The following is a 15,930-nucleotide window of genomic DNA, read 5'->3' on the forward strand; positions in this document are numbered from 1 at the left end:
ATCTGTGCTGACTACAAACACAAGTTTACTCATAGATGCTGGGCTAAAGATATCAACTATGGATCCTGGGAAACCCTACAGCATTGCTACAAAGTATGGGGGCAAAAGTAATTTCCAGGCTTCAGACATGCCATAATGAAGGAAATCTTAAGGTGGTGCCCCCCCCATATCTTGCAGGAGGGGTGGGTAGAAGTTCCCAATTGCCTGTTAAAGGTTAACTTTTCATAGACTGGCAGCACTTATAGGGCCAAGATGTGTAACATTTGAGAAACTGAAGGAATAATCTGTAACTTGTGGACTTGCAGATTCGCAGTTGTGGTGGAGTAGTTCAGACCATGGTGGAGGCACAGGAGGAAGCAGTGGTTACGGTGGTGCAAGTAGCTCTGGAGGAAGCTCAGGATATGGTGGTGGAAGCTCTGGAGGAAGCGGAATTATCATAAGTGGAGGCTCTGGAGGAAGTGGAGGTTACAGCAGTGGAAGCCCTGGAGGAAGTGGAGGTTACAGCAGTGGAAGCCCTGGAGGAAGTGGAGGTTACAGCAGTGGAAGCCCTGGAGGAAGTGGAGGTTACAGCAGTGGAAGCCCTGGAGGAAGTGGAGGTTACAGCAGTGGAGGCTCCGTAGGAAGCGGAGGTTACAGCAGTGGAGGTTCGGTACGAAGCGGAGGTTACAGCAGTGGAGGCGCTGTAGGAAGCGGAGGTTACAGCAGTGGAGGCTTAGGAGGAAGTGGAAGTTTCAGTAGTGGAAGCTCTGGAGGAAGCGGAAGTTACGGTAGTGGAAGCCTTGGAGGAAGCAGAGTTATTGTAGGTGGAGGCTCCGGAAGCATAAGACCTGCAAGTGGGGGAAGTTCCATAGGAAGCAGTGGTGGAAGCTCTGGAGGAAGCAGAGTTATTTTTACTGGAGGCTCTGGAGGAAGTGGAGGTTACAGTAGTGGAAGCTCCGGAGGAAGTTTAAGCGGTGGAATCCCCGCAGTCATTATTGGTGGAAGTAGACCAAGCGGAAGTTACGGTAGTGGAAGCACTGGTGGAAGCTTAAGTGGTGGAATCCCCGCAGTCATTATTAGTGGAAGTGGACCAAGCGGAAGTTACGGTAGTGGAAGCACTGGAGTTAACACAGTACTTTCTAATTCTGGAAAATGTGCATGCGACTTGAGCTGTGTAGATGTCAGAGCAAATGGGAACACCGCCAAGTGCCAAACTGGTAAGATACCTTTAACTATTCTCCTGTAGATGTCTTCCAAGGGGCATGTTATGTAATTACATCACTTTAAACTTACAGTGACAAATGTGGGAGGATCATAGTACCCAGAAACTTATCCTAAGCCATTTATAAGAAGCCATGGAGTAAAATGAACCAATTCTTTGTCATGTCCATTAGAAAGAGTTCAACGCATATATTATATAAGAAAAATATATAAAAGAAAGACCTATAAAAAATAAATGATATATACTCCTCTGTCTTAAGCTACTTCTATGAACTTTTTCACAACTCTTAACCACTTTAGGGATTTTAGATGTAATGCATGTAGAAATGTGAGATCTCCACAGTTGGGACCATCGAACTTAGAACATAATTCTGCACTTGCCCCTAATTTTACAAAGACATTTATCTAGTCTCAAAAAAGTATCGATTAAATATTAAAGGAATTGAGGCTCAGGGTCATGAAAATTGGATTTAAATAACTTTATTTGAATATACTAGTTGTTTATAAATGTAATTAATTGGTGCACCGTGGCTCACAGGGCCCTTGTGAGCCAGTGGAACAGCAGAATATAATAATATGAATAATACTTGGTCAATATGGCAATAAACACATAAAATATTAAAATATTAAAATGACTACGGCATAGAACAGTTATAAAAATATTGTATAAAAGTGTCCATACGTCTGCGGATTTCCAGCCTAAATTAGAAGGATTAGTTGCACGCAACTTCAAAAATCCCAATAAGAAATGCAGCGTAAAGAATGGAATAAAGTGCAAAGGGATTTTAAGAGATATATTAGTACTGGTATCGATGCTAGCATATGCCTGCAATATGCGGATAATGTCTCGGCTCTCTTTGCACAGAGCCCACTGCTAGAGACTCTGCCGTCTCAATGTGCGCAGCGATAGTTATATAGTTTCAAAGTTTTGGTAACAATGTAGAATTTCAGAGTTAGTAACAATGTAACACAGGTGGTAATAAGATTTGTCCCTGCTCTCTGGGCAAAGAGCTCGCTGCTAGAGACTATGCAGTCTCACACGTATCCGGCAATACTAGTGGGCTTCAAAGTGGGGGACTGCAGCGCTTCAGTTGAATTCACATGAATGGTACCTTATTCATGCTATGACAATCCCGGTTGTATGCAGGAGGATATCGCTGTTAGAGACTCGCCGTCTCAGATTATACAGCGGCAGTGGTGGCAGTGGTAAATCCTGTCTTTGAAAAGATTGTGATATTGTTTACTGATGTGGCACTCAGGGTTATAGCTGGACGCCTTTCAAGTCCTCCATAGGACTTTTCCTCAGCAGCTCAGTGATACCAAGCTGCTGAGGAAAAGTCCTATGGAGGACTTGAAAGGCGTCCAGCTATAACCCTGAGTGCCACATCACCCAGCCTCTATCCAGGATATAGAGCCACCCTACTTGCGGCATTTTCCAAGCACACAATCTGTGCGCATCGCTACGGCCACAAGGACACTGCATGCCCACTCGCCGAATCAGGAAACAATATCACAAGCTTCTCAAATACCGGACTTACCACTGCCACCACTGCCGCTGTATAATCTGAGACGGCCGAGTTTCTAACAGCGATATCCTCCTGCATACGACCGGGAATGTCATAGCATGTATAAGGTACCATTCATGTGAATTCAATTGAAGCACTGCAGTCCCCCACTTTGAAGCCCACTAGTATCGCTGCATATGTGTGAGACTGCACAGTCTCCAGCAGTGAGCTCTCTGCCCAGAGAGATCGGGGACAAAATCTCATTACCACCTGTGTTACTAACTCTGAAATTCTACATTGTTACCAAAACTTTGAAACTATATAACTATATATATCGCTGCGCATATTGAGATGGCAGAGTCTCTAGCAGCGGGCTCTGTGCACAGAGAGCCGAGACATTATCCGCATATTGCAGGCATATGCTAGCATCGATGCCAGTACTAATATATCTCTTAAAATCACTTTGCACTTTATTCCATTCTTTACACTGCATTTCTTATTGGGATTTTTGAAGCTGTGTGCAACTAATCCTTTTGCTTTAGGCTGGAAATCCACAGACGTGTGGACACTTTTATACAATATTTTTATAACTGTTCTATGCCGTAGTCATTTTAATATTTTAATATTTTATGTGTTTTTTGCCATATTGACCAAGTATTATTCATATTATTATATTCTGCTGTTCCGCTGGCTCACAAGGGCCCTGTGAGGCACGGTGCACTAATTAAATAAAATTTATAATCAACCAATATATTCAAATACATTTATTTAAATCCAATATTCATGACCCTGAGCCTCAATTCCTTTAATATTTAATCTACATATTTCGACACCGTGGGTATAGGTGCCATTGAGTTGCCATTGAGTCTTAGGCCACTAGTTCGATAAGAGCCTCTTCCACATTTATTTTTAAAAAAAAATATCGGTCATCCCTAACCTGATATGATTGCCTGGGCTTACTCAAATTAAAGACCATAGACTTCTATGGGATTCCGCACTTGCATTCACATTTCTGAAATTCCGCGTAAGGAATTCCGCAAGTGGAAGTTCAGAGGTGTGAATGGGAGTGCGGAATCCCATGGAAGTCTATGGGCTTAAATTTAAAGGGGTACTCCACTGGCCAGTGTTCGGAAGTAAATGTTCCGAACGCTGTTTCCGCACTGCGGGACTCGGCTGGCCAGTGGAGTACCCCTTTAAGACGGAATTCCGCCGTGTGAATAGACCCTCTGCCCGTCAATCATGTGTCAGCTGTAAATAATAGCTTTATAATAGATAAGCGAGATCTTGGTGATGCGGTTTAGCCGATGCACTATGTGGACCTATCGCCTGAGTATGATAGTCTGTACAGAGCAGTATATCATGAAGGACTGGAGTGCTAAGACATTGTGCACTTGCCCCAATTTTACAGGCCCCATTGTGCTTGTATACGCTAAAACCTGTTTCTGTAAAGGTAGAAAAAACTCTCTTTTTTGTTTCAAGTTTTGGAGAAATAAGTCCTTACAAAAACTGCACTGTATGAGGAAGGCCTAAATGAGCAATGCTGCTAGTAAAAACATCAAATTATATATATATATATGTGTTATATTATAAGTGATTACACAATGACTAGGAGCTGTTTTATGATAGTTTGCTACAATGTATCAGTGTTCAGGTAAAATATAACAGCAGATAATCCAGTTTGTTTAGTTTAGATATCAGCAGGATGACACCTGTACAGATTTTAATCTGGGCAAAGTAAGCATGTGTCCAATGACAGCAAGCGGAGATGTTGATTGAGATATATATATGAAGGTAGATTTTATAATACTATGAAGGGCATTAACCTTGTAGTATTATCGGAGGGTTTGCAATATATTTCTAGCATTATGACGTTTCTCTTATTACTTTTAGGATATGTTGCCGTCTCTTGTTCCTGTGGAATGGGATGTGGATCATACAACTTCCAGGGCTCCAACACGTGTGTCTGTCAGTGCCTTAATGTAGACTGGACAAGTGCCCGCTGCTGCAAGTCCGCCTAGTCCCATGCCCCCTGGAGGATATCATCTTTATTTAATTGATTATATCATTGCTTTGATAACAATAAAATTCATTTTAAAAAAAAAGTTTATGAATTTCTTAATTTCTTCATCTGGGGAAAAAAAATATATTTTGCACCCCGTATGCAGTAAGCTCATAGGCTCCCCCTACTGATGGCTGCGGGGAACTGGAATTTTATTTTATATTTTTTTATATTCTTTATTATTTTGTATTTTTTTCAAATACAAGAATAAAAAATGATTTAAGGGGTTATCCAGTGGGGAGGGGGTGCGGCTAGGAACAATGCAAATTCTACAGTATATATGAAAATAAACCTCTCCAGTCCCTGACTGCGATCCTTTTCCTGGGCTACAGCTTGACGCTTGGGCCCAGAGTGACGTAGGAGTCCAGTGTGTCATATTGCCTTGGCCAGTGATTGGCTGAGCGGCAGTGTGAAACATAAAAGACCACTGGGAGGGATGTTAACATTACATTTTTTTATTGCTGATTTCCCCTATAACTGGAGCTGACATGAATATAGCTCCTGACCAGGGGCATAACTATAGGAGGTGTTGGAGTAGCAGTTGCACCTGGGCCCTGTTTCCTGAGGTGGCCCCAAGGCAACTCTGCCCCATGAGAAGGTATAATTATTATACAAGGAACATGGTGGATATGGGGCCTTTTACAGATTTTGCACTGGGGTCCAGTAACTACAAGTTTTACACATTTGCCCCTGACACTCACATATGATCTGGAAAGACTGGAAAAACACCTGCAGACAGAAGTAGCTGTGGTAGAAAGGTAAAGCTTGATGTAAAGAACAAAGGGACAGTTCATTATTTCAACCAAAAAGCACAACTACTGCCACTCAAATATCTGCAGAGTGGAATGCCAGTTAAAGGACACCAGTATCAGTGAGAACTGTCAGACAGCACTGCACAAAGATATCTTTTTGGGCTACAATTTGAAAAAGTGTTTTTTCTGTCTTGTGTCAAGTTTTGACTTTCAACCACATCTACTTGATGTTTTGCAGGTCTTTGCGTACTGAGATGTAATTAAAGGGTACCTTTCATCAAAAAAAAGAACTTTTGATATATTATAGATTAATGTATGCAGAATAACTTTCCAATTGCATGTTATAAAAAAAATATGCTTCTTTCTATTTAAAAGTTTTTTTGATGAAAGGTACCCTTTAAGGAAACAACAATAATTCCCCATTTGATATCACACCTGAAATCAATAGCACAGATTATTTGAACATCACAAATGATAAAGTTTACTATTATGTTTATCTAATATATACTTGCATAAAAGTGTGCTGGAAACATAATTCTAAGGCTGCATTCACACCACGTTTACAAGATTGTGCCGAATCTCATTCATTTAAATGCGCTAACCAAAGTCAGATAGTGACTCTGGTCGGCTCATTTTTGCCCGTATCCGGTTTAGTGACCGGACTGAAAACTGTAGTATGCCATGGTTTTCAGTCCGGTCACAAAACCGGATATGGGGTAAAAAATTAGCCGACACTATCTGACTTTGGTCGGGGGATTTTAATAAATGTGATTCAACGCCAGTCCCGCCAGCGTCCGGTTTCAAATTTTCCGATTCCCCCCGCGATCTCCCTGGATAGGGGATAAAATATTTTTGACTGGAATATCCCTTTAACCCTCGAATTTAGATTATTTTTGCTTATGTTTTTTTCCTTCTCATCCCTTAACATTTTTTTTTCTGTGTTGTAGTATTTTTTTGCAGGTCAAATTTCCTTTTTACTGGCACCCTTTATTTTACTGTATAATTTTTTACATTATAGCCAGAAAAAAAAATGTATGAGGCTGGACCTTGCCACCATATGGTAAAACAGACATGCAAAATTCTGGGATTTTTTATACTGTTTATTTAATATTTTCTTTTTAGCCAATCCCTGAGGGGCCTTTTATAAGCAACCCTTTGATTGCTTATATCAGCTAGTTGAACGCTGATCAATCAATACAGATCAATGTACGTATCTATTAGACCGGCAGACACAAAGTTATAGTATAGGCCTCGGGCTGCCCTGACAACTAATCGGCACCCCACAATTACACGGCGGAGGTGCTGATCGAGCCATTAGACACCTGGAATGCGCAGCAAACACTATTTAGGTCTCAATCCATATTACAGTTAAATGACCAGCAATAGAGTGACCCCAGATGTCGCACGCCGTACTCACTCACCTGACCCAAGATGTAAATGTAAAATGTCCTCGCTTTCTAGAGGGAACAGAAGGAAAAGACACAGTGAAATTTATTGAGGTCTTAGCCCAGCATCAAGAGGATATAGACACTCAGCTTTGGCTTCATTTCCAATTTAATATGAATTAATTTGTACATCCATGAAGAGATCCCACATTACGATCCCAGTCATGTACTGGTTTTAAAGGGGTACTCCTGTGAAAAACATTTTATTTTTTGTATTTTTTTTTTAATCAACTGGTGCCAGAACGTTAAACAGATTTGTAAATTACTTCTATTAAAAAATCTTAATCCTTCCAGTACTTATCAGCTGCTGTATGCTCCAGAGGAAGTTGTGTAGTTCTTTTCAGTCTGACCACAGTGCTCTCTGCTGACACCCCTGTCAGTCTCAGGAACTGTCCAGAGCAGGAGCAAATCCCCATAGCAAACCTCTCCTGCTCTTGACAGTTCCTGACATGGACAGAGGTGTCAGCAGAGAGTACTGTGGTCAGACAGAAAAGAAATTTAAAAAGAAAATAACTTCCTCTGTAGCATACAGCAGTTGATAAATACTGGAAGGGTTAATATTTTTTAAATAGAAGTATTTTACAAATCTGTTTAACTTTCTGTCACCAGTTGATTTAAAAAAATAATAATTTGGTTTTCACTCCTTTTAAAATACATCTGGGAATTTGTCAGGCACAGGAGGAAGTAAATTCCTCTTATTCTCACGATCCTAGTAACAAGTGAAATATCTATTTAAATTATTACGGGGTGGTGTCAAGCGGGTACACACCTATGGAAATTACAGGGTGGCATAAATAGGCTAGAAATTTGAACATGTCATGCGAGAGGGTATAAAAAGGAACTGGATGAAGCCTATGTAGGTGCTTGTACCTGGCAAGGCAAGGTAAGTAGATGGGATACTGGCAGCAATGTAGGAGAAGATGATGGGGGTCACGGGGTAGAACATATGGGTTAGTACGGAGACGGAAAGTTATTATTTAGGGTTCCATGTAAAAAGTGGAATGTGTGATTTCTTACAGTACCAAGGTAACATGGCGTCTAGAATGGAGGGTTACAGGTCGCTGGGTTTAGGAAGTAATGTAATTTAGGATTGAGGATGGTATATCGCAGTGGGCATAAATCTAAAATATCAATCATATTGAGTCTGTACCCCTTTTCTTTGCAGAAAATGGCATTTTTGACGCTCCTGGTGTGCAGCCTGCTGGTTGCTTCCTCATGTAAGTACCTATGCTGACTACTAACACAAGTTCACTAACTAGACCCATGTTTTCCCCAACCAGGGTGCCTCCAGCTGTGGCAAAACTACAATTCCCAGCATGCCCGGATAGCCATACTTACATGCTGGGAATTGTAGTTTTGCAACAGCTGGAGGCACCCTGGTTGGGAAACCCAGCACTAAAGATATGAACTGAGCTATGTCAACTTTTGATTTATCAAAACCTGCCCAGAGGAAAAGTTGCTGAGTTGCCCATAGCAACCAATCAGATCGCTTCTTTCATTTTGCAGAGGCCTTGTTAAAAATGAAAGAAGCGAACTGGTTGCTATGGGCAACTGGGCAATCAGTTTGCTTTCATTTTTAACAAGGCCACTGCAAAATGAAAGAAGCGATCTGATTGGTTGCTATGGGCAACTCAGCAACTTTTCCTCTGGACAGGTTTTGATAAATCTCCCCCATGGTCTTTAGATATTATCCATGTGGCTACAAAGAGCGTCTTACTCTAGAGAACTTGATAAGATCATAGGACAGTTCACTGATTTCTGTTGATTCTGTGTAATTCTTTATTTCCCCTGTGGTGGCGCTGCAGGAAACTGAAAGGGGTACCCCAGTGGGGAAAAAAAATTCAAGTCGACTGGTGCCAGAAAGTTATACAGATTTGTAAATGACTTTTCTTTAAAAATCTTAATCCTTCCAGTACTTATCAGCTGTTGTTTGCTCCAGAGGAAGTTGTGTAGTTCTTTCCAGTTTCTGCTGACACCTCTGTCCATATCAGTAACTGTCCAGAGCAGGCGAGGTTTGCTATGTGGATTTGCTCCTACTCTGGACAATTCCTGACATGGACAGAGGTACTGTGGTCACACTGGAAAGAACTACACAACTTCCCCTGGAGCATACAGCAGCTGTTAGGGATTGGGATTCTTAAAAAGAAGAAAATTACAAATCTGTATAACTTCCCAGCATCAGTTGATTTGAAAACATTTTTCCCCCACCGAAATACCCCTTTATGGTTGGGCGACTCTATGGTTTGGGCAATACCATGACGTAATGTGGCACAGGTCGGCACGATTCATGGGGCCAAGTTGTGTAGCATTCACGGATCTAAAAAAATAATCTGTAACTTGTGGATTTGCAGATTCGCAGTTGTGGGGTAATTCGGGAGGATATGGTGGTGGAAGCTCTGGAGGAAACGGAGGCTACAGTGGAGGAAACACTGGAGGAAGTGGAGGTTACGGTGGAGGAAGCTCTGGAGGAAGTGGAGGTTACGGTGGAGGAAGCTCTGGAGGAAGCGGAAGCTACGGCGGAGGAAACACTGGAGGAAGTGGAGGTTACGGTGGAGGAAGTTCTGGAGGAAGCTCTGGAGGAAGCGGAAGCTACGGTGGAGGAAACACTGGAGGAAGTGGAGGTTACGGTGGAGGAAGCTCTGGAGGAAGCGGAGGCTATGGTGGAGGAACGACTGGAGGAGGTTCTACTATCGGAAGATGCGCATGCAACTTGAACTGTGTAGATGTAAGAGCAAATGGGAACACTGCCAGATGCCAAGCTGGTAAGATACACATACACCAATGTCTTGTACAGGGCTTCTAGAGGGCTTGTTATGTCATGAATTGACTTGGGAATCTATTCAAATTATGGTGAAAATTTATGGGAGGGGGGGGGGGGGGGTTATATGGTCCAAGTAAACTCCAAGAAAAACTCCAACTGAGCCATTCATGAGAAACCACAGTTTAAATAGTAAAACTCTTGTTTTCTAGCTCAATGTATATAGATTTATTGTTTTATTGTGATTAAAGCTGTATAAGCCACTTCAATGTATCCTTTCACCATCCCAAACCACTTCTGGAATGTAAGATGTAATGCATGTAGAAAGTTGGCATCTTTATTTTTGCAAACGCATCTGTTTAGTCCCATATGACAGAAAATTCTAAAGTATCCCTATTAATGACCTTACACATCAATAACTCTGGTGAGTGCCACCTTCCTTCCTTGCTTTCAGGCGCAGCTCCATACTTATGGTAGTGGCTGTCCCTGGTACTGCAGGTCGATCTTATTTACTACAAGAGTAGAGTGAGCATGTGTATGGGGGTCTGGAGAAGTATCTGTAGGTTGAGTGAGCATTTTGCCACCATCTATTGGAGGTGTATGACCACCTTGACTGCAGACCTTGTAGTGTTATCAGAGGGTTAGCATTATGTTTCTAGCAGGATGACGTTTCCCTTATTACTTTCAGGATACACCGCTGTCTCTTGTTCCTGTGGAATGGGATGTGGAACATACACCTTCACAGGCTCCAACACCTGTAACTGTCAGTGCCTGAATGTAGACTGGACAAGTGCCCGCTGCTGCAGGAACACCTAAACACATGCCCCTGGATGTCATCTTTATTTCACTGTTTATTATCACATTTAAACATTGCTTTGATAACAATAAAATGTTTTTGAAAATAATTCATAAATTGTTTAATTTCCTAATATTGGGCTGTGGAAAAATTGTCTATTTTGTGTTGTCACTAGAGAAAACATAGGAGCTTCCTGCATACTGTTTTAATATTAAGTTTAATATACAACCAGTATAAAGTGGGCTCCTAAGCTCCCCCTAGTGATGGCTGCAGGCACATGGAATTTTGTCTGTGCAGGAATCTGAAGTACTGTATCATATATAAATCTTAAACACATATAACAATCATGACAGAATTATGGTTGTTTAAGAGTTCAAACAACGACTTCTAGACCTTTACTTTAAAATCTATCTGTTGTTTTAGGGGACTTTTTAGTATAAGCTTTCCTGTGTGTGTAAATTACGAACAGTACTATTTCTGCTATTATATAACTTTTGTGTATGATTCTGACTGTATAATTTTTCAGTAGATTTCTGCTCTGCAGCCTTTATCTCTAATTTTCAGTTCTCTTAAAGCTGGTAGGTGGAGCTTAATGTCCATGATATTTGCCATACATTACACAGTCTGCCATACATTACACAGACAGAGGAGATCCTGCATGTCTATGTTTGTATATACAGTACACACACAAAGGAGATCCTGCACTTCTATGTCTCTATACACTGTACACAGAGGAGGAGATCCTGCACTTCTATATCTCTATACACTGTACACACAGACAAGGAGATCCTGCACTTCTATGTCTCTATACACTGTACACAGAGGAGGATATCCTGCACTTGTATGTCTCTATACACTGTACACACGAAGGAGGAGATCCTGCACTTCTATTTCTCTATACACTGTACACACAGAGGAGGAGATCCTGCACTTCTATGTCTCTATACACTGTACACAGAGGAGGATATCCTGCACTTCTATGTCTCTATACACTGTACACACAGACGAGGAGATCCTGCACTTCTATGTCTCTATACACTGTACACACATAGGAGGAGATCCTGCACTGCTATGTCTCTATACACTGTACACACAGACGAGGAGATCCTGCACTTCTATGTCTCTATACACTGTACACACAGACGAGGAGATCCTGCACTTCTATTTCTGTATACACTGTACACAGAGGAGGATATCCTGCACTTCTATGTCTCTATACACTGTACACACAGACGAGGAGATCCTGCACTTCTATGTCTCTATACACTGTACACACATAGGAGGAGATCCTGCACTGCTATGTCTCTATACACTGTACACACAGACGAGGAGATCCTGCACTTCTATATCTCTATACACTGTACACACAGAGGAGGAGATCCTGCACTTCTATTTCTCTATATACTGTACACACAGAGGAGGAGATCCTGCGCTTCTATGTCTCTATACACGGTACACACTGAGGAGATCCTGTACTTCTATATCTCTATACACTGTACACACAGAGGAGGAGATCCTGCACTAATATGTCTATATACACTGTACACATAGCGTAGATCCTGTACTTCTATGTCTCTATACACTGTACACAGAGGAGGAGATCCTGTACTTCCATGTCTCTATACACTGTACACACAGAGGAGGAGATCCTGCACTTCCATATCTCTATACACTGTATACACAGAGGAGGAGATCCTGTACTTCTATGTCTCTATACACTGTACACACAGAGGAGGAGATCCTGTACTTCTTTATCTCTATACACTGTACACAGAGGAGAAGATCCTGCACTTCTATGTCTCTATACACTGTACACACAGAGGAGGAGATCCTGTACTTCTATATCTCTATACACTGTACACAGAGGAGAAGATCCTGCACTTCTATGTCTCTATACACTGTACACACAGGCAGATATCCTGCACTTCTATATCTCTATACACTGTACATGCAGAGGAGGAGATCCTGCACTTCCATGTCTCTATACACTGTACACACAGAGGAGGAGATCCTGCACTTCTATGTCTCTATACACTGTACACACAGAGGAGGAGATCCTGCACTTCTATGTCTCTATACACTGTACACACAGAGGAGGAGATCCTGCACTTCTATGTCTCTATACACTGTATACACAGAGGAGGAGATCCTGCACTTCTATGTCTCTATACACTTTACACACAGAGGAGGAGATCCTGCACTTCTATTTCTCTATACACTGTACACACAGAGGAGGAGATCCTGCACTTCTATTTCTCTATACACTGTACACACAGAGGAGGAGATCCTGTACTTCTATGTCTCTATACATTGTACACACAGAGGAGGAGATCCTGTACTTCTATGTCTCTATACACTGTACACACAGAGGAGGAGATCCTGCACTTCTATGTCTCTATACACTGTACACACAGAGGAGGAGATCCTGCACTTCTATGTCTGTATACACTTTACACACAGAGGAGGAGATCCTGTACTTCTATTTCTCTATACACTGTACACACAGAGGAGGAGATCCTGTACTTCTATGTCTCTATACATTGTACACACAGAGGAGGAGATCCTGCACTTCTATGTCTGTATACACTGTGCACACAGAGGAGGAGATCCTGTACTTCTATGTCTCTATACACTGTGCACACAGAGGAGGAGATCCTGTACTTCTATGTCTCTATACACTGTACACACAGAGGAGGAGATCCTGCACTTCTATGTCTCTATACCAGTGATTCCCAACTGGGGTGCCACGGGATCTTGCTGTCAAAATTTATTTATTTTTAATTTCCCTCCCCGGCGCTGCAGGGGGAGGGAAGTTTGTGTGCGCTGTGCATGCGTGCGTCCGTCCGTGCAACCCCCAGAGTCCCTTAGTGTCCCACTCCCCCTGCGGCCCAGTGAGTGCCCTGCCAGAGAGGGGAAGTATGCGGAAGCTGCGCCAGGCTGGTGTAGTGACCCCTGCCCCAGCATCCCCCTCCCCCTGTGGCGCAGTGAATGAGTGCCCTGCCGGAGCCCTGGGTCGGTGCCCTGCCGGAGAGGGGAAAAATGGGGAAGAAAAATGGCTTGCTTAAGGTACTGTACCATGTCCACCCCCCCCTCTCACCAGTGTCCATCCCCCCTCTCACCCATGTCCATCCCCTCCCTCTCACCCATGTCCATCCCCTCCCTCTCACCCATGTCCATCCCCTCCCTCTCACCCATGTCCATCCCCTCCCTCTCACCCATGTCCATCCCCTCCCTCTCACCCATGTCCATCCCCCCTCCCACCCATGTCCATCCCCCCCTCACCCATGTCCATGACTCCCCTCTCACCCGTCCATCCCCCCTCTCACCCATGTCAGTCCCCCGTCTGACCCATGTCCATCCCCCCTCTCACCCATGTCCATCCCCTCCTCACGCATGTGCATCCCCACCCCCTCTCACCCATGACTCCCCTCTCACCCATGTCCATCCCCCGTCTGACCCATGTCCATCCCCCCTCTCACCCATGTCCATCCCCTCCTCACGCATGTGCATCCCCACCCCCTCTCACCCATGTGCACCCCCCCTCTCCACCATGTCCATCCCCCCCTCTCCACCATGTCCATGCCCCCTCCATGTCCATCCCCCCTTCCACCCATGTCCATCCCCCCTTCCACCCATGTCCATCCCCCCTTCTCACCCATGTCTGTTACGCCGAGCGCTCCGGGTCCCCGCTCCTCCCCGGAGCGCTCGCTTCACTCTCCCCGCGGCAGCGCTCCGGTCACGTCCTCTGACCCGGGGCGCTGCGATTCCGCTGCCAGCCGGGATGCGATTCGCGATGCGGGTAGCGCCCGCTCGCGATGCGCACCCCGGCTCCCCTACCTGACTCGCTCTCCGTCTGTTCTGTCCCGGCGCGCGCGGCCCCGCTCCCTAGGGCGCGCGCGCGCCGGGTCTCTGCGATTTAAAGGGCCACTGCGCCGCTGATTGGCGCAGTGGTCCCAATTAGTGTGTTCACCTGTGCACTTCCCTATATCACCTCACTTCCCCTGCACTCCCTTGCCGGATCTTGTTGCCTTAGTGCCAGTGAAAGCGTTCCTTGTGTGTTCCTTGCCTGTGTTTCCAGACCTTCTGCCGTTGCCCCTGACTACGATCCTTGCTGCCTGCCCCGACCTTCTGCTACGTCCGACCTTGCTTTTGCCTACCCCCTTGTACCGCGCCTTTCTTCAGCAGCCAGAGAGGTGAGCCGTTGCTAGTGGATACGACCTGGTCACTACCGCCGCAGCAAGACCATCCCGCTTTGCGGCGGGCTCTGGTGAAAACCAGTAGTGGCTTAGAACCGGTCCACTAGCACGGTCCACGCCAATCCCTCTCTGGCACAGAGGATCCACTACCTGCCAGCCGGCATCGTGACAATGTCCTTGGCCCCCCCACCCATGTCCAACCCCCCTCTCACCCATGTCCATCCCCCCTCTCACCCATGTCCATCCCCCCTCTCACCCATGTCCACCCCCCTCTCACCCATGTTCATCCCCCCTCCCACATGTCCATCCCCCCTCTCACCCATGTCCATCCTCCCCCCCTCACCCATTTCCATCCCCCCTCTCACCCATGTCCATCCTCCCCCCCTCACCCATGTTTATCCTCCTGTCATCTCATGTCCACCTTGTCCACCCCCTGTCCATACCTGTCACCCATGTTCACCCCCCCCTCTCCACACCCCAGTCTACCTCCCCAGTCTACCCCCTGTCACCCATGTTCACCCCCCCCCCGTCCACCCCCTGTCACCCATGTCCACCCCCCTTGTCCCTTTGTCACCCCCTCGTCATCTGTGTCTACCCTCCTGTCATCCATTTACACCTTGGCCACTCCTCTGTCACCCCTGTCCATCCCCCTGTCACCCATGTTCACCCACCCCTGTCCACCCTTCTGACCACTCCCCCAGTCTAAACCTCTGTCATCTATGTCCACCCCCCCTATTCACCCCTCTGTCCCTTTGTCACCCCAGTCCACCCTGCTTTGTCACTCCTGTCCACCCCTCTTTTAACCGCTTGTCACCCTTGTCCACCCCTCTGACCCTGTCTCCCATGTCCAGCCCTCTGTCATCCCTGTCCATCCCCGTGTCACCCATGTTCACCCCCCATTGTCCACCCCTCTGACCACATCCTTGTCACCCATGTTCATCCCTCTGTCCCATTTTCACCCGTCAATCCTGTCCAACCCTGTCACCTCCGACGCCCCCCTGTCACCCATGTACAGTCTTCTACACCCCTCTGTCACCCATGTACACCCCTTTACACTCATCTGCCACCCATGTACACCCTTTTACACCCCTCTGTCACCCATATACACCCCTGCACACCTCTCTGCCACCCATGTACACCCCTTTACACCCCTCTGTCACCCATGTACACCACTGTACACCCCTCTGCCACTCCTCTACACCCCTCTGCCACCCATGTA

The 15,930-nt window shown here is 45.1% G+C and overlaps 2 protein-coding genes and 1 long non-coding RNA gene across 3 annotated transcripts in view; 2 read left to right on the forward strand and 1 right to left on the reverse strand.

Moving 5' to 3' along the window:
* The window catches only part of RETN (resistin), a 30,375-nt gene extending 25,641 nt beyond the window's left edge, over positions 1-4,734 (forward strand). Inside the window, exons 3-4 of the mRNA XM_056570875.1 lie at positions 306-1,196; positions 4,596-4,734. Coding sequence (XP_056426850.1) covers positions 306-1,196; positions 4,596-4,723 — 1,019 coding nt within the window. The 3' untranslated portion in view covers positions 4,724-4,734. The remainder of the gene's footprint in view (positions 1-305; positions 1,197-4,595) is intronic.
* Positions 1-8,707, reverse strand: part of LOC130367898 (protein PET100 homolog, mitochondrial) — an 88,259-nt gene extending 79,552 nt beyond the window's left edge. The window contains exons 1-2 of the mRNA XM_056570883.1: positions 8,679-8,707; positions 6,938-6,973 (exon numbers count right to left, since the gene is read on the reverse strand). Coding sequence (XP_056426858.1) covers positions 6,938-6,973; positions 8,679-8,701 — 59 coding nt within the window. The 5' untranslated portion in view covers positions 8,702-8,707. The remainder of the gene's footprint in view (positions 1-6,937; positions 6,974-8,678) is intronic.
* A 418-nt stretch (positions 8,708-9,125) lies between these two features.
* On the forward strand, positions 9,126-10,600 carry LOC130367899 (uncharacterized). The gene is made up of 3 exons (XR_008892209.1): positions 9,126-9,235; positions 9,313-9,723; positions 10,408-10,600. It is a non-coding gene; the product is annotated as an uncharacterized LOC130367899 (long non-coding RNA).
* The last annotated feature ends 5,330 nt before the right edge of the window (positions 10,601-15,930 follow it).

This window comes from Hyla sarda, chromosome 4 (assembly GCF_029499605.1).
Source record: "Hyla sarda isolate aHylSar1 chromosome 4, aHylSar1.hap1, whole genome shotgun sequence".
NCBI classification, from domain to species: Eukaryota; Metazoa; Chordata; class Amphibia; order Anura; family Hylidae; genus Hyla; species Hyla sarda.